Source organism: Chroicocephalus ridibundus, chromosome 5 (genome assembly GCF_963924245.1).
Source record: "Chroicocephalus ridibundus chromosome 5, bChrRid1.1, whole genome shotgun sequence".
Taxonomy (NCBI): domain Eukaryota; kingdom Metazoa; phylum Chordata; class Aves; order Charadriiformes; family Laridae; genus Chroicocephalus; species Chroicocephalus ridibundus.
In genome coordinates this window covers 26,437,998-26,459,157 of record NC_086288.1, presented here as the reverse complement: position 1 = coordinate 26,459,157, position 21,160 = coordinate 26,437,998, and the positions used below count along the sequence as shown (strand labels likewise).

General features: G+C 47.9%; 1 protein-coding gene across 1 annotated transcript in view; it reads right to left on the bottom strand.

The window, feature by feature from the left end:
- Positions 1-20,843, bottom strand: part of LEF1 (lymphoid enhancer binding factor 1) — a 70,671-nt gene extending 49,828 nt beyond the window's left edge. The window contains exons 1-3 of the mRNA XM_063336224.1: positions 20,350-20,843; positions 19,340-19,403; positions 17,702-17,835 (exon numbers count right to left, since the gene is read on the bottom strand). Of these exons, the coding sequence (XP_063192294.1) occupies positions 17,702-17,835; positions 19,340-19,403; positions 20,350-20,559 (408 nt within the window). The 5' untranslated portion in view covers positions 20,560-20,843. The remainder of the gene's footprint in view (positions 1-17,701; positions 17,836-19,339; positions 19,404-20,349) is intronic.
- Positions 20,844-21,160: the final 317 nt, after the last annotated feature.

The following is a 21,160-nucleotide window of genomic DNA, read 5'->3' as shown; positions in this document are numbered from 1 at the left end:
TCTGCCTGTTATTTAAGGCTCAGCTCCACCGGGACAGAAGTTGAACAGGGCGGACCTTTGAGCCAGCGTATCCGCAGAGGGCTCCTTGCTGCCGGAGCGATCCCAGGGCAGCAACGTGCCCACGGGGAGGTCGAGGTGGCCACTCCTCACTCCCAGGACCACAACCGACTTCACGTTTCTGTACTTTTCCCCAGGGGCCACCGATGCTCCAATTCCCCTCTCGGGAGGGCTCCGACCCCCTCTCTGCCCACGAGCAGCCCCCAGAGCCTGTGACACCCACAGGAGGACCCGGCTGGGGACATCGTTCCCCGAGAGACATGGGCTCTGTATCAGAGGCCTCTAAGACATCATTTGGCACCTTCGGGCTGCCTGCCATTTCTGCAAGCCGACTGTCAAAACCTAGAGCGTCCCAATTAGATGAAGTTAAACACTGCCCTGAACAAGGACGAGCGTTGCTGGCAACAAAGTTATCCCGGCATTATTGGACTGCTCCCTCCCTACTAAGAGACCGCAAATTGGTGTTTACTTTAGAGGCTAAGTAGGCCAGCTTTGAGAAATCGCGCCCACCCCGCCATCCCTCAAGCTCCGGCTTCCTGGGGGCTCCCTGGCGGCCACCGGACGGAACACCGGCCCCTGGCCACTGCCCCCGGCACCATGCCCTTGCCCTGGGCTCAGCTCCCACTTCATCCCAGCCCGACACAGGGTTTGGCTGCTGGTTTTATTCCCTGCATGCTGTACGGGGAGAGCTGAACTAACCCAGTCCCCTCTGTACTGCGGTGAGCTGACACAGGCTAAATCAATTAGCTGCTATTGCTGGGATGCTCAGCTAGGCCAGATCAAAAAAGACAAAGAAAGAAAAGCCCCACGCCGAGAGGAACCAGGCCCAGTCAACACATTTATCTCCAGTGCTTTAATCAATATATTTGAAACGGGAAAGGGAGACGGCTGATGCTTCCCAAAGCAACGAGGTGCGGGCTTGCTGTCCTAGAGCAGGAGGGGCAGAGAGGACAGGCAGAGCGCTGCAGCCCCCATTCACCTCTCATCCATCCTTTCTTTCCATTCAGCACACACTTCAAACAAACACCAAAAAAAGCAAAGTACTCTGTAAGTTCAGTTAAGGCACTTTCCATTTCAGATTGGGTTGTTTGAGCCGTGTAAGTCTCCTCGTTCATCCTGATTCAAAACACCATGTTTTGGAGCTTGTGCTCAGCATCCTTCAGGAAGGACAGAGAGAAGCTCACAACGCGCCACATGCCTCACACGCCCCCCTTGTCTGGGCAGGATTTATTATTTTGCGGTAATCTTTGCTCTGCATCAGCTGTCCCAAACACTACTGGTCTTCTACCCACTGACTTCGGCAAAACACCACACGGGTGGGAAAGCAGCACGTCCCATACCCAGTGTTTGGAGTACCAAGCCCTGGACCCGTTTTTGCCTCCGCAAAACATAAAATGTTTCTTTCAAGAGCCTGACAATTACCGCTGACAAGCCTTCACCTACGGCTGGGACCGGAGGAAACCAAAGCTGGTAAAGGATGAAAGCGGCTCCGCGCCACCCGGCTGTAGCTGGGCAGCCTCCAGCTTCAGCTCAGCCCCTCGTGCAGCCGCTCCGGATGAGAGGTATCATGCCATGCTGCTTTTCACTTCAAAGAAGACAACCATAAGGAGAACTATTAAAGCAATTAAAAAAAATTATCTTTAAGATGCAATCTACCCAGAGATGAATGGGAATAATTACCAAGCTGCAGATTTTTATGTTTTTTTAAGGCAATAACTGGCTGAATGTTTCTTCTGAGTAGAGTTACCTACAGTAACTTCTACATTATCGGAATGAGATAGCCTTTTTTCACATTGTGAGCCACATCTTCCATACTGTATCTCGTGGTAACATCTATACTCCCCAACCCTTTTCCCGTTCAGTTTGTAATCCCATAAACACCTCTGTAGCAGCTCATGCAATTGTTTACGTAGAAAAGCATGATTTATGTTTTTCTCAAAGCAGGGAAGGCAGCAGTTGAGCAGCCCGAAGCGAGAAGAGCCAACCCCAGGTTACCAGGCAGCTGTCTGAAATTGCCTCCTCAAATTCCCGGTGAAGAGCAAGACCCAATATCAATACCCTTGCCTCAGCTCACTTGCATCTGCATACCCTAAATCCTTTATTCTTCCTCTTCTGCTTAGTTGTCCCACCTATGAAATGGATATTACACTGATGGGAAACAGGCCCTGAAACATCAGCTACTGGGCTGAAGTCGTGCATCAACTAGACTTTCCCAAATCCTTTCAATATTAGTGCATTCCAGGTATTTTTGCACACAATGTAGGATCCAGGTCTATTAATCACTTTTGGCTGCATAAACATGTTTTATGCTGTTGGAGTAGCTTCATATGTGAAGCAATACCTGCTCTTGTCTGCCTCTCACATGCCTGTGGGCAGGTACCAGCACCGACCCTCCTGAACCGGGGGTGCCGACAGCCACCTTGGGCTCCAGCGACGGGACTTAAACACATGTGCTGGCCTCTATCATAAACACCTTTAAAGATGCAGCAGAAATGGAAGAACCTCAAAGCCAACAGACCTCTTTCCAAAGAAAGCTTTTTCGGTTTGACTGCACCCCGAGATGTTGGTTGTGAAGAGACGCAGTAGGGGTTTAGCTTGTGTACTGCAACTTTGAGGCATAATGCTCTTCTTTGCAGGTTAAGGCTTAAGCCATATGCTTGATTCAATCAAGACTGTTAACTGGCATTAAAAATGTCACGAATCAGCTATCATAAAGGGTTAAAAAAAATCCATTTTTTTAAAAAAATAAATTTTAAAAATTCCTTTGCAATTTAAATTTATTGGGAGGCAGAGGGAGGCGGGGTAAATATCACTAGGAGGAAATGGTTTTACCTTTTTTGAGATTATGCGTCTTTCACCAAATACTTAAAAAGAAATTTTGGTTCATATTTGTAATAACAAGGGATTATCGGAGTACTTAATTTACTGTTGAAGTCTGGAGTGAAGTTTGTACCTTGAGCGAGGCGCAGCCTAATCCCTGTGTGTGATTGCATTTAGCAGCGAGAGGGAGGTGTGCGGAGGGTGGGGAGAAGCAACTTTTATTGAAGACAACGCTCCAGGCAGCCCCGGAGCAGAGTGGATCCAGTTTGAAAAGAACTGGCAACCCTAAAACTTTTTGATAAGATAAAAATTCATTGATGTTGGCTCACGCTAGGCCCACTCCAACTCTGCACTTGTCCTCTGTGTTTCCTTGGCATATCTGTTCCTTTCCTCTATCTGCTTTAGCATAACTTTATTTTTCTCTTTTATCTTTAGCTAACTGCACCCAGGGACTGGAGGGATTGATTTTTTGTTTTGACTTATTGTTTGAAGATCTGTAACTCAAAGCAGCTTCTTGCGCCTCTGATGTCTAAGCCTGAGCTGTATAAAAGGTAAAGTTCGTCCTGTGTACCAAACTAAGCGGGGATACCATTTTATAATCAGTCATCTGTGTTTTATTTTGCCTTTTGGGGAGGAAAACTATTTTAAGACTTTATGGGCAATAATACTTTAAATAAATATTCTCATGGCAGATACTACACATGCCAGTTCTCTTTTTAAAGACAGTCGGCTATTCCTCACCACTCAGGGGAAGGGAAAAAAAAAAAGTTCCTAATTAAAGGAGGCCATTATACATCAGAAGATATTTTGAGCATCACGTCACACTACCGACAGCCTACTGCAGCCAAAATGTTACCATGCAAATCTAAAAACGCTCTCGCTCAGAGATGCGCTGCCACGAGGCTCGCCTAAATCCCCGCTGGGAGAGGAAGGCGGGAGAGGCGAGACGTGCTCGTCAATGCCGCTCGTAAACAGCCATCCCTCATTGCCATGTTAATACCACCCTGTCCCGAGACACGGAGGGACGGAGAAGGATTTTTTGTTTGCTTCCTCTGCCTTCTGGGGGACGAACTCGGGAGATTTCTCCTTTTCCCGGGCAATTCTTCCCTCCCCCCTCAAAAAAAATGCCGCTAGGCTGCTTTAGAGAAGCAGTTTTTCAGGAGGCGGCACCCAGGTTTCTCAGCGCACGCAGGCATTTCTGTACGGCAGAAAGCGGACAGCCATGGCACACACCGACTTTGTTTACGATCGCCCGTCTCCGCTATTCCCTGAAGTTGCCCAGCTTGCTGAAATATGGTTACATATGCAAACATTATCTCCCAATTGTAACCTCATTTTCTGCTCTGCTGGACAGCGTGACCAGCATTTGTCATCTCGCCGCCCCCGCCCGCCACATCATTCATGTGTCTATAATTGTCATCAAGATGTGGCATGTCAGCAGGACTCCCGCGTCCGCTGCTCCCCATCTCCACGCAGTCACTCAGGTAACAAACCCATAATCTCGCCCTGTTTTCATGATGGTTGAATTACACATAATTGTTTCTGCACAGTGATTGATTTCTGCCTGAATAGAGACCTCTGCCTTTTTTCAATGCGAGCGAGTGGCAGCCAAGTCTCTCCATCTAGGAGGAGGCAGCAGCCTTTGAAGAGATCAAAGCCAAGGCCGCGAGCAGTTGTGCGCCCTGGGAATATGGAAAGCCTTTATGCTCTCAACCCCATTTCCAACATCATGTTGGATTGCAGCTGCATTACATTCTGCCAGCATTCTTAATGCTTTTAGTATTGACTCTGACATCACCGATAGCTGTTTTAAAGTAACAAAAGCTGAAGGATGACTTATTTTCACAACTCCGTAATTGGAACATGCAAAGTTAGGGGAAGGGAGCATTTGTTTTTAATCTGAGATACAAAAGAAAGCACAGAAAATTATATAAGTTCCCTGAAATTAAAAACACGTTTTTCATATGGAAAGAACAGAGGGGGCATTTTTATAGCCTAGACCACACAAAATGAACTGATTATGCACATGCTTTTTCAAGCCTAAAGGCTGAAGTAAAAATACGATTGGGCAAGCGAGTCAAATTGGGAAAAAATATTGTGACTCACGGTACGTTTAGTGACTTTTAGCACCTGATGCAAGGCAAAATAATGCAGAAGCCCAGGCTGTCGCCTCCCCTCTGCAGCTCCTTGTAGTAAACCCACAGCTCTTCACTTACCCTAACCCAGACACACGGCACATGGCAAACGAACGCTAAATCCCCGCTAGTTATCTAAAAAGATAAAAAATGATCTAAAACTGTAAAATACCGCAAAGCTTCCTCTAAGATTCCCTCTCCTCCAGTCATACAGACAACTCGTAGGCTGCCTTAAAACTACTCTTGCCACAAAATTGTTTTCAGGGGCATCAAACGCTCCCACGCTGCTCCTCTCTCCTCATCTGGTTTTGCTGGTGAAAACAAAAGTAAATCTCTATCGAGAAAGGCTCTCCTCAACTTTGATTAAACGTTCATCTACACTGCCCTGAAAAAATATTTCCAGGGAACTTTTAAAACTTATCGGTGGAAAGGAGGGGGGACAAGGAGGATGTAAAAAGCGGGAGCCTGGGAGGGCGCAGCAGCTGAACGACACTGTGTCCATACGCTGACCAGTCTGAGCACCACTGCTACTTTGACAACTATTGTTATTCATCCTAAAACCACTGACTAGGAGCTTTTAAGAGCAGTAATTTTGAAATATGGTAGCTGCCAGTACAGCGTGCAGAGTGGTGAGGAAGGAAGAATGTGCAAATAAAGTATAAGCTGTAAAGAATTAAACATTATAAGCTGTAAAGAATTAAATGGTATGAGCACCCATGTATTAGCAATAAAAATAATTTCCTCTTAGCTGTATCGTTTTTCCTCTGCTGTTCTAACACTCCTTTTTTCCCTGTAGTCATTAAAACCCCGACTCAAAGACAACAGCAAAGGGATCTGCCCTCCCTCCCTGTGGACACAGAGCTTATGTCCCTGACATTTCAAGGCTGGGAAACTGTCTCGTTTTTACTTTGACCGTTTCTTAACACACACTAACCACGCTGAGGCTGAAACTAGAGCCAAACGTACCGAGCTCCTTACCAAGATGTAAAAGCTTATGTATTTTTATTTTTTTTTTGGTATTAAGACAGAAGTCTTTTCTCTGTTAGTCCAAGGTTTTGGGGTTTTCCCCCCACCTCTTTTCTCCTGCCATCCCCAGCAAATTTACTGCTTCCTCTGCACAGCCTACTTGCTTAATTCAGGACTAATTCTTTGTGGCTCTGGTGTCCACTCTGATAACGGGAGGGATGCTCGTAAAGCAACACTGAGGAAAGAGCGGCACGATACAGAGAGCTGGAGCAGTCACTGTAAATAGAGGTGTCCGCTGCCATGTTGGCAGGGCAGCTAATTCAACTTCTGCCTATCTTACAAGGAGTCCCGAGTATCTGGAAACAAATGCCAGCCTCCAGAAACCGAGCAAGCAACATTTGCAGCATTGCAAAGGTCTCCAAAACACTCGCTGCTATGAAGAAAGAGCAGCAGCGAAGTCACTTTTACACAGTGCTGCAACCCTGCCTTTCAGCATCAAACCATTAGTGTGATGAAAAAGTATGTTTTACCGTAATTACTGCTTATTTTCCCTTCCAGGGACTTTTTTGTTCATTTGCAGAGGATTCACTTGCTACTTGGTACTTTTGCTTGAAAGCTTGCTACTTTTTTGCACTATTCACTGAAATGTAAGAGACGCCATTTAGCCCAAAGGAGGCAGGCAAAGGCTGTTGGCCAGCTTTTCATCTCCGCAGCCCCCTGCACAACCCCCACGGGCAGCTCCCCCTGCTCAAGCGGAGGCACAGCTTCTCCTCACGCAGGCTTTTCCATCAGGAATGGCCGGGGGACCTGAGAACAAACCTCACCGGTTCCTTAAATCCCGATCCCCATAAAGTGACACCCTGCATGACCGCAGCAAAGTGAGTTTTAGGTTCGTCTGTGGTGCTGGAGGATGTTCAGCCGCCAGCTGCGGCCACCGTGTAGGGGCTGCAGCTACAGAGTTGCGAAGGAAAAAGAAAAGGACGCCAATAACGGGGTTCTCCCCTGGGAGGCGATGTCACCGGGGCATGCCGCTCAAGGAACACAGCTAGGAAGCTGTGCTCCAGAGAGCACAGCCTGGGCACATGTTAAAGTACCAGGTATTTCAGGATGCCCAGAAGTTTAAAGGCCCCAGCTTCAAACCAGCCAGCACTTCCTTTGCAAACCATTCTTTCCACCAGAGGCTGCTGAGGCGTCGAGCACGGACATCGCTGAGGCCATGGCAGGTGCCCACCATGGCTGGCAGAAGAAGGCGGATGCCATCGCTGCCGAGACGCCATCCCTGATAGCTGCTTTGAGAAGCATCAGAGCAAGGTCCTCCCAGCCCCGTGTTAAACGACAGAAGCCCCACCACGCTGGTGCCCAGGGCAGATGGCTGAGAAACCCTGGTCGGCTGTCCCCAGCCCATCACGGGCAAGAGACATGAATCCATGGCAGCTTTCCTGGGAGAGGGAGCACACTGTGCTGGTTATCTAACTGCGTTTGGGCTGAATTTCTGAGAGAGGGACAAGAGGCAAAAATGGAGGGTACAAATAGTGATGCTGAGGGGAAGCAGTCTGCTTTTGGACAAAAAGCTTTTAAGCTAGTTTTTTTTTAAGCCCCCTCCTCGCTTTTACTTAGAAATTTCAGTAGGATTGTTTGGTCCTTAATTGAAAGGCTGGGTATGAAATACAGCTACGGCCAGCACTGCCACCAACTTTCTTCTTATCCGCACTGGTTTTAATCTTCTTATTCCCCACTCCACGTACATCCCAGTTTTTACTTTCTCAGACTTCTAGTTTGTTTTCATTAAAAAGAAAACAAACCAAAACAACCCAAGAAACATATCTCTATAAGCAATCTTTATATTTCAGGTGGGTTCCTGAAGCGAACTCGGGAAACAGGGATTTTGTTCCTGCCATCACCTTCCTCTCAGTCTCTGAACAAATTTTGCTTTTTTGGATCCCTGTTTGCAGAAGCCTCCTCCCAGACTGTGGCTCTGCTTTTGGGAGCAGGGCGGGGGGAGGCAGGGGATGTGACCCCCTCCCACCCTGTGCTGGCATGGGCGCCAGGGATACCTCCCGGGAATTTGCCGGCAGCCACCGACGCTCTGCGATTTCCACGGGTCACGTCCTCATGCTAGACTCTACGTTGGGCAATTATACACAGAATTTACCTATTTCACGCTTAATTGCACAGGCACAAACTTTTGCTCCACCCCCAAAACAGCTATAACCTACCAGCATTGCTACGGGCAGCTCTCCCAGTCCTGGCTTAACCCCCGAGGCTTAAATCTCAGCCCCTGTCTTCACCGTCCCCTCCTGGGAGAAGCCACCGAGCCCAGCAGAGGAGAGGAGATGCAGATAATGCCCAAAAGGCCAACATCAGCCCACGACGGACTTGCGAGCTACAGGCTCCTGAGCTGCGAAAAGCCGTCTCCAAAAGAGAAATGTAAGACCCATCCGCAGGCTCTTCTGCTGACTGGACCTGAAAAAATGCTTTGTCCAGTAGATGATGGACAGAAAGATTCATTTAATGGAGGAGGGCGTTTTTTGTGCAGTGAGCACAACTGTTTAACTAACGGAATGTATTTACTCACAGTCCTGAAGCCAGAGATGGAAGACAAGGTCACAAAACCCCCTCTGAAATCTCCTTCTAAAAAGTCTGCCTGTGCCCCAAACACAGGGGTTTCTAAACCAGCTTTCATTAAACCACATTTGCCGATGGAGTATTTGTTGTCCTACCCCATTAGGCTGTAATATTCTCATTTACACACACACCTCTATGGGAAAAAGAAAGAAAGAAGAATTTAAAGTTTCAAAGAAAGAGGGAAAACTTTCTATACAAGTCGTTTTGGGAGGGCCCTTGAATTAAAAAAGTTTTGAGCAAAACAGCATTTTGACCAGCTCTCCTAAAGTCTCTTAATATTTCCTGGTTACAAAGTGTGAAGTCATCTTTTACAGGTCATTCCGATAAGAAGCTTAATAGTCGCCAGTTTAAAAAAAGAAAAAAAAAAAGCGTTTGCAATAGTGCTCTCAAACTGTCCGGGGAGTTGCCTAATAAATTAGCATTTTTTTGTGGTTCTCCTATTCTGAGTTTTCCTTCTGAAGATTTACATCTAAAACGGAATCTGTGCACTATTATCTTAGAAATAACCTCAAAATAACTGAGAGAGGGGAAAAAAGTCACAAATTCACACACGTAAGAGTTAAGCTTTTAAAAAATATATTTCTTTTTTTTTTCCCTTTAAATCCAGCACAGCTTCCCCTTTCTCCCTGTATCAGGGGTATTTAAGACAAGAAATAATGTATGAGAGAGAGGGTTTTAGAGTAACAAATGTTTCAAATCCAACATGCTCAGTTCCAACTTACTTTTTAAGCTGAATTTCAGTTGTGTGCAGGAGGAAATCGGGCAGTAAAGAACAGCCACAAAAACAACTCAGCACGATGGTGTGGGAGGGCAGTGAAACAAGAAGCTTCAGGGCCATCCTTTAGGGTAAATTATTTTAATTGCTTATGTTTTTCAAAATGTATTTTAGCATGTGCGATATACGGCTTATTTCCTCAATATCCTCAAAAGCTCTCCCAGCTCGGTGAGCTCCTTTTCCTCTCGGTGCCGGTCCCCAGCAGCCGGAGGGGATGCAGGCAGGCTGCAGCCTGTCCCACCACCCCGACCACCCACCTGCTCCCTCCCGCCCCACTCCAAAAAGCTCCTCTGGAGGCCGAATCTGCGCCCGCGTTTGCATTTGAGAGAGGAGGACCTGTATGTGAACCTAGGGATAATTTTTTACTCTCCGCAAGGGCTAATTCACGTGTAGGCATTGAGGGGAGAAATCAGAGTCTCCCCCAATTCGGAAGGGTCCCTGCAGCCTGTCAAGCCTGGTTATTATCCTGCTTCACCTCAATTTTTCCGCAACAAGGCAGTACAGGACTGGGGGTGAGGGGACAGAGCTCAATCAAAACCACAATTACCACTTGGAACTGCAGCTTCCTAAACCTGACACAGCCCCAGCCAAACTTAGGAAATGAGAGACCCCAATGAAATCACTGGATTGCAGCATTTTAACAAAGTAAACACATTTGCATTGCTGGACACATTTTATCTGCATTTTAGCACATCGGCAGGGAAAAGGCCTTCTCCCCAAGCGTGGTCTGCATTTGACAAGCGTTGACACCTTTAATCGTCACCTCCATATTGTACTTTTTTTACGCTAGACAAAGCTTGCCAATGCAAGATTTGGGAGGGATGAAGAAAGATCAAGGCAAGATGATATGCCAAAACTGTGGAGAGACAACAGACGGTCGCAAAGATAAATCTCTGAGGCAGTTTTGAAATACAGAAAGAGGCAGAAAATTGAAGAAATAAATAGAGCCTTGTAGCATAGCTAAGTGACCAGTTACTGAGACGGAGGGTTGGCTCTGAGCAGCCGGCATCACTAGGACCCCAACCCATAAATACAGGGCCTACAGGGATAGCTTTTTAGAGCTCATCACTCTTCCTCTCTGAGCCAACAAAACTGACAAACAAAAGCCCCATGTTCCCCTTCCATGTTTTTCGGATGTACATGACGATTCAGACCATTTCCAGACTGGTTTTGTTTGGATAATGCCTGCATCGCCATCCAGACCTCTGTTCCTGTCAGTGAAGGGGGAAGCTGAGCTGCCATCAGTATTGATGGGATTTCAGCATCACACCTCCTCAATTCCATGCATCTCCCTCCCTGTGCCGACACGGTGGGGTCTGCTGCAGTTCCCACGAGTCATGGATACAGGATCCTTAGAGCAGGGTCACCAAGTCAGTCCAGTGCCTGTCACTGTGCTGGATGTGCAGCAGCAGCCCGCTTCCATCTATTTTGAAGCTTCCCCACTCAGAAAGGTGGGGAAAAAAAGAAAAAGGTCTAGCAAACAGATTTCTTCTGTTCTTTGCCAAAGCAGCATTACTAGAGCTCCCTTGTAGGAGGGACACACACGCGCACACCTGCTCCTTCGAAGCTCCAGCGTTATCAGAAAGTACTTGGTGGCAAACATGTGCATGAAATCACAGGCTCCCAAGGGATTTTTCCCCCTGGGCGAAGCAGACCTGCCCCACTGACTTGGGCAGCGCTGTTTGAAGTATAGGGACAGAGTACTGAAAGTGCTCGGATGGACAAACACTTTTGGGAATCAACTGCTCTCTGGCTTGCCTAATAACTCCTAACCAAAGCAATTCTCTGGTTTACATGTTACAGCTGGTGACAACAGTACATTTACTTTTTAAGTTAAACTACCCACTTTATAAATATTCAATCAAAGCCTTGTAACTTTACACTTGTAATTTTTGCTGACTAAGCGCATCCTATTGATTTTATGCCTCAACCTTACCTATACCCACAGCCACTTAAAGAAAATAAACAAACGTCCAGACAACCTTTCAGCTACATGAAAATGCTCTTCTCCACGAGGGATTTGGTATCTTTGAAGATCACAGACGAAGATGTTATTGGTCCTTCATCTCAAGCTGAGGCATCAGCGAGCAACACCGCCGCCAGAAGCCAGGGGAAGGTATGCCACTTCTCCTCAGGCAGTTCAGACCACTTTTCTTCCCCTTTAGGAGAACAGGCAATTCCTGGCTGATTAGCACAGTTGGCGCACACGTTTACTCCCTACTGCACTTTTAGCTCAATCCCAAAGATTCAATGAATACATTTTTATTTAAGTGCTCAATCACTTTCTTGCTGAGAGGACAGATTCCTTTGAAGTGGGAAACCCAAACTAAATAAACATATCCACAAGATCCAAGTCTCAAAATAGAAGCCATTGGGTTGCTAGATTAAGTTATTCTGAATGCAGTTTTCTTAAGTGAATCTAATGCTTACGAAGGGCGGGAGTGACAAAGACACTAATCCCCAACTGCCCGGGCAGGAGCAGCGCACCTTCCCCCCAAGAAGGGACCAAACCCACTGTCCAGATGAGAGCGGTCTTCAAGCCAGCCATGCCTTACGGCCCCAAGCAGCTTGGTGATAACCACCTGCTAGCCAGGATGGGGGCAATTTGGGGTAAATAGGAGTCATTTTACACACAACCAGAGCATCAAGGCACATGGATCCCCTGCAGCAGTGGGGAGGACTCGTACTGAGGACAACCTGCCTCCACCAGGTTGAGGGCCCACAGAAGGCCCGACTCATGGCAGCATTTCCCTCGGACCGGCCACATGCTGGATTGGTGTCCATCCATGTGAGAGCATCACGGGAGATCACAGCAGGCCACACGGCGCACAGACTTCAGGCTGCAAAATGCTCAGTGTCCGTATCAAAGCACGCTCTCACATGTGTCTCTTCTTCTGAGAGACACAGACAGTGTTTTACTACTAGCGAAAAAAGCACATGCCTCTAATGGCACTTCAGAAATATTACAGCGGCAGTAAAATACTTTCGTGTGGGTTATTTCCTTCCCGTATCAGGAGGAGTTTTCCCTAACTATAAACAGCAGTTAAGTACTCGGGAGGAGCCAGGCCTGCGGTACCCAGGCTTTTCGATGCCTGCAGCGATGCAGCGCTGCAAGTATCTGGAAAAAGTCTTTTCCTCTTTTGATGCCTGAACCTGCGGAGCTTCAGGCTTTCTTCTTGAGCCATATCCTCCCTGGCACTTGCAGCCCATAACAAGCTATTCTTATTAACATTTTTTCTGGGCTGGGATTAAGTTGGAGAAGAGGTGGCACAGCACCAAAACAACAGGAATGACATTTTGCTTTTAAACCTCCTTAAAATGAAAGCGGCAGCTCCACCTTTTGCAGTTTATATTGAATTAGCTCCTAGATATATAGAAAAAAGGAGATTTAGGACATAAGCAAACACACATACTGATATACAAAAGCTCCAACTTTGAAGATTTGTAATGGGTGGGGTTTTTGATTACGCCTCCGCAGAAGCCACACACACACACACAATTGCTGCCTCTGGACTGAGACTCAGGAGTTTTCTTTCCCCCTTGCCCATTCACAATTAGATAGACTTGCTAATTGCATCACCCCGACAAGGAGAAGGCAGCAAAAGCAGAAAGGCTGTTTTCTTCATCAGTATGTGCTCAAAGACCACGCTAATGATGGACATACATACGTAAGACTGCCTGGATGGTGCCACCTTATCACAAACAACCAGATCAAGCTTCGGACAAAGGCCAACGGAGAGGCACTGCAGCAAGTTCTTCTGCCCCCGCCTTTCCAAATGGAGAATCCATTTCACTAGCGGGGAGAAAGACAGCACCACCCAAACTCATCCCTCAGCCATTCATGGCTTGGATTTGTGTTTTGCAAGAGACCTGGCTGGCACCTTAGACTGCTCAGCTGTGACGCTTGAGTCAGAGCAGCTGGCAGAGGCGTTTGCAGCAGCGAGGTCCCTCTGCTAGCTCTGAGCAGATTCCTCTTCTCCCCCGGCGCTGGCATTTGGCATGACTCGCCGAGCCCTTCAGCAAATAGTGCTAAAATTCCTCCCCGTGCAAACCCGAATAAACTCCAGCAAGTTCTGCTTCCACAGAGCTGGGAAACGTTGTGCTCCTCTGCACCCGATTTCAAAGTTATTTAAGGAGCTAATCGGCATCATTCAACTTCATTGAGGAGACCTAACCTATGCCACGCAGGGTGAAGCAGCAGAGCCTCCGTGCTGGGTGAGCAGCTCTGGCTTGTCGAGCCCCTTCGGCTGCCCCTTCGGCTGCCCGTGCATCCCGTTTCCTCAGGCACAGGGCTGGGGTTGAAGGGGGAAGAAAGAGACGTGCGACAGGACCACAGCTGCCTACGGCCCTGGGAGCATCCTGCTCCAATGCCAACTTGGGAATTAGCGCAAAGCTTCCTGATGGGTGATATCGGAGCAGGAGCTGAGCCCCAACATCTGAGCTACTACAAAGTCCATTTCGTGTTGGGCCAGGGAGCTTTCAGCTGACCATGGTTCACAGCAAGTACCTACAATCACACAGTCAGCAGAAGCAAACTCCCAGGAAAAGACAATATTATGAAAAAACAGGTTTGTGTCTGTCTGCAGCTCCCGTACATTCCCCTTGGGGTCACAAAAATTCCCCACAAGCAAGTGAACCAGCCTGCTTTAAAAGGGATGGCAAGATGCAGCTAGGGAAACAAAACCCTCTCACTGAGGCTCTGTAGCCACTCATTCCTGCTATTTCTACCCTCATCCTTCCTCCTATCCATATTATCCGCGCAGTTTCTCCCGGGACATTAGCTCTGCAAGACAGAAGCTATCGCCATACCCTGCGCCATACAAAAGCACACAAGGAATATCCAAAACTTGGGCAGGGTAGAGGGGTCCTGCGTATAAATGTTGTTCCTTGCGTTCAAACTCTCTTAGCCAAATTCCTCATCATTTTGAAATGGATATGCTGTGTTTTGCAAGCCACTGTAAGGTGTTTATAGATTGTATCCCCCAACCTATGTAACACCTCCAGCTGCTACAAAGAGACAGTTTAGCCACAAAGAAATAAACCCAGACCCCAAGAACAGTTAAGAACAGACAAAAGGGAGGTTGCAGATATCTCCATCTTCCCACAGAAAGTTTCATTCAACGGGAAAGAGGGAGGAACAAAGAGAAAATGATTTTCTGGATGAATTTAAGAGACAGAGAAATGATTTTTCTTCAGTCACCTCCTTTGTCCCCACGTTCCCATCACACAGATGAGAAACGTTTGCTACCCCAAAACTAGTCTTGTTAACGAAAAAGTAAGAAAAAACCCACGCATTTTAGAAAACAAACAGCTGTCTCCGTCTCCCATCTCCAGTACCCCCACGATGCTGCGAAACCACCAAAAGATCTCTCAAGCACACAGGATGTACAGTCACCAGGTGCTGCTGCGGTTTTAGTACCATCACGTGCCACTTTTCCTGCAGCCACCCAAACCAACCGCTTTGCTTTTTTACTCACCCACCTATCTGGTAAGAAGTCGCACTGCGGCGCGAGGCTTGTACCTGAACTTGTAATTAGCACTCTCCTGCTCCTACAAATCCAACTTGTAAAAGGCAAATCAGTTGCCAGTAAAATGAAAAAAAACTAAAAAAAATATTAAAATATTAAAAAAAAAAAAAGGGGAGGAGAAAAGAAGATGAGACCACTCTAACAATAGCAAATTTAGGAAAATTTGAAATCCTCCTCATATACCCTCTCCCCTCCAAAAGTTGCACTGAAATGACACTACAGTTTTCTTCTCCTGAGACTTATTGACATGTTGTGTCTGACTACAGATTTGTATTTTTAATTTTACAAAGCAAGAATGTAAAATGTTTGCCTTATTTAAAAAAAAAAAGGCTTTTTTTTTCCTGCCTATGTTGGCGAAAGTAACTTTTTTCCCATCCCAAGAAATCTTTGCTGTCTCTGGGCTGGCGTTAGCGAGCTGAGGCCGAGTCCGTCAGAGATGGTCCTGGTCCTGGTTCTGGCCGCCTTTGCCTGGGGGTGCATCCCCCAGGGTGGTTTGTAGGCAGTCGGGTCCTTACAAGGGTTTGGGAAAAAAAAGATTCAGCGCCCCAGGGCGGCTTTTTAATCCTGCCTGACACCTCCAGGCAACAGACGCATCAACGCGAAGCGGCTTTGTCATGCAAATGGCAGGGCGCAGGTAGACACCGCAGGGCTGCTCCACGCACAAATGGCCGGGGACTGCCACCCCAGGGGAGACCCCCACCTTGCTGATCTCCCCCCAAAAAAGGAGAGTAAAAGCAAACCCGTGGGACGGCAGTTGGGACCCCGCAAAGCTGAAGAGGCAGCAGCAGCGCGGCGCCGGAGCTGTGGTTAGCCATGAAGCCAGCGAGCGTGTCATCTCCTGGATGCGGCGTTTTGATCTTGCGCGCATTAAAACCCAGCTGTCAGCTAGGAGACTAACGAAGATTATAGTTCAATTAAACAAAAAAAAAATTATTTAATAACTCAAGCGTGTAGCGTTGTGGTTAAACTGAAAGAACTCCGGGTTTATGTCAACATTGCAGCCCTGCAACAGCACTATTTTACCGAAATAGTGGTGCTGCTCTAACATGCGAGAGCAACACTGAACTAAATCAGCCCCTCAGATGTTCGGCAGGGAGCTTTACGATTAGAAAGCAGATGGGTTTTCCCCCCTCCTCCCCTCCAACGTACCCACGTAGGACGGTTCCTCAAGTACCGGAGCAGACAGCCTCCCCAAGAAGCCGATATTCTGGGGGCATCGATGCCAGATCAGTAAAGAGCAGCAGCCCCACGGCACACATACGCAGAGAAAATCCTCAGTGAATAATTAAATGGGATTTTGTTGTTCAAAGCCTTGCACCAGCACTGGGGACATTCTTAGGAAGGTAACGTGGGAAAGAAGGGGCAAAAAAAAGGTCTGAAGTTTCCCGGTCCTCAAAGGGGCAGGTTTGAGTCTCGGTGCCCTCTCGAGAAGCTGCATCCTTTTCCCCACGATACATCCGAACTGAAGTTTTCTGTAGAGCAGCATTTATTACAACAAATATCAACAGACCGTAGTCACCAGGCTTCGCCCTAAATGGCTGTAGATCTCAACTGTAATTTATACACAAACAAGGTCCTTTTTAAAAACAGAACTATAGAAAGCAATATATTGTGTGAGTTTTTGCATCTTTCAAATGCAAACGGTGACATATAAAAAGGGCAGATCTGTGTGTTTCCCAGTGCCAAACCGCCCTGTCATTCCAAATCCAAACATCCACTAATTTAACAGGCTTTGCTACTGTCAAATTACCAATACAGATTAGGCCCCCTCTTTTTTTGTTTTTGAAGTCAAAAGCCACAACCCTGAAGAAAAATCAAGAACGTCGAAGAGCAAAATAATGCCAGTTGTTTGACAGAGACCACCAAGTAAAAATCCAAGAGCCAGTACGACAGAAAACTGCTTTATCACAGGGAAACAACAGCATCCAACTTCTCATATCACAGCACACACAACTGCAGCAGCATTTTTTTCACCAGGATGCCTACAAGCAAATTTGTTTCCTGCTCTACTCCGGTTCTACTAATATAATTTCCACAGCTCATTTTAACATCACTCTGTATGTGTACCAAGCGGGTTACAAAAACAAATGGGAATTGACTATCCAAAATTAAACATGTGCATCTACATCAATGGAAACAGAGGGACCAACCTGGAAGAATCAGTGCTCGCCACAACGTAAAGGAAAGCTGTAACTACTGCGTCACGGTTGATATTAATTCCTAAACGACCATTTCACAATTTGTGGCTGAAGATACTGAGTGTGTTTCAAAGCAATACTCCCAGATACATAGAGCATTCAGGCAGAGCAACTGATGGCAGAAATAAGTATCAATCAGCAAAGAGCAATGCAATATCTGAAGGCAAAAGAAAAAAGAATCCAATCTTTTCATCTTACTGATAAGCAACTTTAGCAGTTCTGCTTCCAGCCCTCAATTTTCCTCAACAAACGAAGAGTTAAAGCCAGAAAATTCACATCTGTCCCAGTCACTACAAAGGCGGCATTTACATCATTCCGCCATACATTATCCTACAGTTGTAAACCAGGGCTCCCCCCCCACAAAGCCCCCAGCCCTGTTCAAAGGACGTCAGACACCACAGACGTTAATCTCAGCTTTTCCACCGTGATCGCAACCACCACCTCTGAGAGCTCTCCAGACTCCACTGGACGGAGGCTCTGAACAGCCTTCACCGTAACTGAAGCCACCCAACCCCCCCCCCGGCATGAACACGCGCTGCAGACCAAACAGGAGGAAACCCAGCTCGCCAAAACCGGTCTTTGGAAGAGATAACTCACTGTTCTGGGGATGGGTGGCGACAGAGATCCATTAGGCATGTACGGGTCGTTATTCATATTTGGCATCATGATATACCCAGAATAACCAGAGTACGATGGTCCCTTGCTGTATAAGCCACTGTCGGGATGCTTTCCTATGGAAGAGGAAACAATGATTGCATTATTCCCCGCACACACGTTTCTTCTAAGTTAGAGCATTTAAACAGGTACTGCTCATTCATAAAAATGTTCTGCATGCAAACGTTTCCTTACTCATGGAAATTACCTCTGACAGAAAGTGGTCCACAGCAATTTGTAATAACATTTTTTTCAAGAAGAGTTAATTCTTAAAGGAGCAAGTACTCTCAGTAAGGAGCTTATGCTTAAGATACAGAATAGCCTCAGAGTAACCGATTTCTTTTGCTAGTCCCTGTTCAAATCAAGGCAGAAACATCAGCAATGACATCACATTTCTCAAGTAGCAGTTTTCCCCCCATTTTATACATCCCTCTAGGATTTGTGGATTCAGAAGTATTGCCAGTATGGGTTTCCAACATCATTGTTAGGAAAGGGAGGAACGAGGCAGTGATAACTAGATATAATCATTTCCTTCTCTCGCTGAGCCACTGCGTGCAGCGAACAATTCATTCTGGCCACGCTCGCCAGGAACAATTAGAGGGCAGGAGCTGGTTTAGGAGATGACCCTAACGATCTGGGGGGGGGCTGTTGAACACCCATGGGACTACAGTCAAGAGGGAAGCCAAGTGAGGGAGGCTATTTTGCAGGAAAATAAAGAATTTGGGTCCAGGTCCTGCAAAGGGGGGTGACCAGGGAGCACCTATATGACCGCTGACAGTGATACTATTTGAAAGTGAGGTTTTAAGAGGATGCAACACGGATAAGAAAACTACACAGAGCTGACCTCCTCTCCCTCACTGTCAAAATGCTATGAGCATGGACATTATTGCTTTTAGGCAGTTTAATGACGAATTTGGAGAAAGATCGCCACAGAGTCTCGGAAAGCACCAGGACTGAACTGTGACTATCTTTATTCAGAATTTATGATCTGGTTTAGTTCGTGATGATAACCAATTTCATTTTAAACATTATCTCCTGTCCTTCACAGCACACATTCTTTGTACGTGTGTCCAGCTTCCTAAGTGATATTCAACAAACTCTGTTATTTCCTCTGCCCTCCTCAATCAAAATTAACCAGGTGGTACATTAAAAAAAAAAAAAAGGCAAGAGGTCTGTTCATGCTTAGATTTGGAAGAAGAGATTTAACTGACACTCTTTGGCTATGGGGAAAAAAGCACAGAGTTTCTGAACACACACAACTCGGCTGCACTGTATGTGAGTGAAGAGATAGATGTGTTTAAGCTGATATCCTAAAAATAGTTTTTTCTTCAGTGAAGATCCATTTGGCCTACTTATCAGTTTCTAAACAACTGAAATACCATTTGGTCACTCAAGATAAATGTGCTGCACATTCATCTCCTTTTTAAATGCGCTTTGAATGCACCCTGGCATCCCCCCTCCCCAAAAGGTACTAAATTTATGTTTCCCAAAAGAAATCAAGCTCCAGTTTGAGGACCACGCGGAGGCTGACAGGGGGACTAAGAGGGACAATATCGCAAGACAGGACCGTGCGCTTCTCACCTTCCTCGGGGTGCTCTCTGCCTTTATCATGGTAGGAATCCTGCGCTTGAGTCTGCCTGGAAACCTGACCGCGGGGAATCCACCATCAGAAAAGAAGAAGAAAAAGAAGAAAAGTCATTGTATGGATGCTCATTTATCGATCACAGCGCTACACCTTCTTGTAGACAGAAAAAGTTAGGGGCAAGAGATAAGCATCTTTCTTTTCCCTTTTAAGTCGCTTGGAAGGCAACTGTACCAGAAACGTTTGTGTAAACGATCGTTTTATGACAATGTTAATAACTACGGGGCTTTGCGAAGCGTTTCTAGCAGAAGTGCCCTATATTTAACGGAAGGGGTTTATTTCTGGAAAACATTTGGAGCTTCGGCGGTCAAAACACTCTTGGTAAAAAGATACCAAAAATAATAATGAAAATCGCGTTGCCCTCATTACCAGATCTTTAGGAAAAAAAGAAAAAAAAAACCAACTAAAAAGAAATGAAAGAAAAGAAAGAAAGAAAGAAAGAAAGAAAGAAAGAAAGAAAGAAAGAAAGAAAGAAAGAAGAAAAAAAAAAGGCAGGTTCCCCGCTCGCCCTGAAGTTGTTTTAGCGTCGGGAATTTCTTCCCCAAACAGTTTTATGCAAATCCCTTTAAGAGTTTACGGCTAATGCATCGACCCCGCTGATTTTACCGAGGAAATTTCATGGCTGCTTGAGGTCTGAGACCGCCGCACCGTCGGGGGACTCGCGGGAACTTTCTCGTCCCGGGCCGAAGCGCAGAGGGGGTGCATGCCCACCCCCCCACCCTCCCCTAGCCCGGCCCGGCCCCTCTGGGAACGGGAGTTGAGGTGGGATGATTTTTTTTTTTTCAGGGGGAAATTCGGAAAATAAAGGTTTTCCCTCTGCCCCGCTGAAGCTCCCTCCCTCCCTCCCGGCGGCGGCGGCGCTCGGAGCCCGCCGGCATCCCGCGCCCCCGCGGCCGCCCCGCTCCGAGCTGCCCCGCGGAACCTCCGCGGAGTCCCCGCGGCCGCGCACCTCGTGCCCGTTGGCGCCGGGGGCGATCTCGGACTCGTTGACGAGGGAGGACTTGATGTCGGCCAGGTCGCCCTCCTCCTCGGGGTGGCTGATCTCGGCGAAGATCTTCTCCTTCTGGGGGTCCCCCTCGTCCTTGAAGGGGATCATCTCGTCGGTGGCGCAGAGCTCCGGGTCCCCCCCACCGCCCCCGGCCCCCGGCAGCTGCGGCATCCTCACGGCAGCGCGGCGTCTACTGCGGCCGCCGGCCCGCCGCGGGAAGGGGAGCGGGAGCGGGAGGAGCAGCGGGGGGAGGAGGAGGAGGAGGAGGAGGGAGGAGGAGGAGAGAGGAGGAGAAGGAGGAGAGAAGAAGGAAAAAATCCCGTGAAGTCCTCGGGGTTGCTCTCGGCAGCTGGAGACCCCCGCCCGTCCGCCCCCTCGGGGCCGAGGTACCCCCGCTCCCGCACGGCACCGGCCCCGCGGGGAGCCTCGCCCCGCCGCGCCGCACGGCCGCGATCAGTCGAAATACACCCGCTTGTGTCCCGCCCGCCCCCAGGGACCGCGCCGGGACCCGCCCCCCAGGAGCCCCGTCCCCCCCCTCCATCCGCCCCCCGGGGCCCGGGCTCACCCTGGGGGGGCGAGGGGGCGCGGAGGGGAGCGGAGCCCGCCCGAGTTTCGCCTCCGAGTGAAGTTTGCCGCCACCCGGGCGGCCCCGAGTTAAAATGGCTGGGGGGTTGGGGACGGGGGACGGGCAGGGGGAGGGGGCTCCCCGGGGGACGGGGACGAGCGCTGCCTGCGGCGCGCACCCACCGGCCCTTTGTCCGCCGCTTCGCCC